This window comes from Microtus ochrogaster, unplaced genomic scaffold, assembly GCF_000317375.1.
Source record: "Microtus ochrogaster isolate Prairie Vole_2 unplaced genomic scaffold, MicOch1.0 UNK50, whole genome shotgun sequence".
Classification (NCBI taxonomy): domain Eukaryota; kingdom Metazoa; phylum Chordata; class Mammalia; order Rodentia; family Cricetidae; genus Microtus; species Microtus ochrogaster.
In genome coordinates, this window is record NW_004949148.1 from 1499566 (window position 1) to 1500615 (window position 1050).

The 1050-nt window shown below is 33.0% G+C and overlaps 1 protein-coding gene across 2 annotated transcripts in view; it reads left to right on the forward strand.

The window, feature by feature from the left end:
- The window catches only part of Enox2 (ecto-NOX disulfide-thiol exchanger 2), a 266870-nt gene that overhangs the window by 239082 nt on the left and 26738 nt on the right, over positions 1–1050 (forward strand). For both annotated transcript variants that reach the window (XM_005369525.2, XM_026777255.1), the window contains one exon: positions 575–689. In XM_005369525.2, coding sequence (XP_005369582.1) covers positions 575–689 — 115 coding nt within the window. The remainder of the gene's footprint in view (positions 1–574; positions 690–1050) is intronic.

Here is a 1050-nt window from a genome sequence, read left to right on the forward strand (position 1 = left end):
AGGATCCTCTTCGATGCCCATCTTCTTCTTGAAGTAGATTGGTGCTGCCAGGAGCAGAGTGTCTCATTGTCATGAAAAGTCCTAAGTTATTAAAACACTTAATAGCATATTCCGTAGTCTTTGAAAGATATAAAGAATGCCGATCTAACTGAAATATGTATCTATATATCTAGAAAATCTAACTAACATGACTACAAACTTGACTATTATTATTATCTATTAACAACCTATATACATTACATTTTTAAATGTACTACACAATCACAATACCTTAATCAATATCAGAAATACATATACATATAATAAAATTGACCTTAATATCAGTAAACCAAGATGCATATCAATACAAATTATTCACATCTATATCAAGGTATAATGGCAAAACTCTAAAGGGAAATTTCAGAACTCTACACAAGAGCCAAGTGTGCCTTTTAGCGAGACTGTGTAGTCTCAGTGTGCTGTTGCCTTTTTGTTTAAGCGCACCCTGAGAGTTTTTAAAATGTCCCCATACTTCCATCCATTTCCTCAACATTTTCTAAGTTTTCCCCCTAAAATACATATCTTTTAACCTTAGGAAATTCGCAACATTCATAATGATGAATTAATGGGAATCAGGAGAGAAGAAGAAATGGAAATGTCTGACGATGAAATAGAAGAAACGACAGAAACAAAAGAAACGGAGGAGTCAGGTAATGATCATTCTGGTTTGTTATATGTACTAAGCATTAACTTGCAGTGGCAGTATTTTCAAACCTTTAAAACAAGGTAAGATGATATATACATCAACCCACGATACTGGACACCAGATAGAAAACAAATTGATGGGGCTATATGAGTAAACACTGGCTAAATATCGAACCTCTGTCTACAGGGTTTTCTGTTCTTCATGTATTTCCTTTTCATTTGAAGTGCCTAATTTAACATATGTACTTTTTTTCAAAAAATTTAAACCCCCACTGGACATTTAGGTATCATTGTTCCATATTTGATTTGGATTTATTGATATTCTCTTCAACTGTAAGAAAACATCTGCATAAATGCTAGATTACT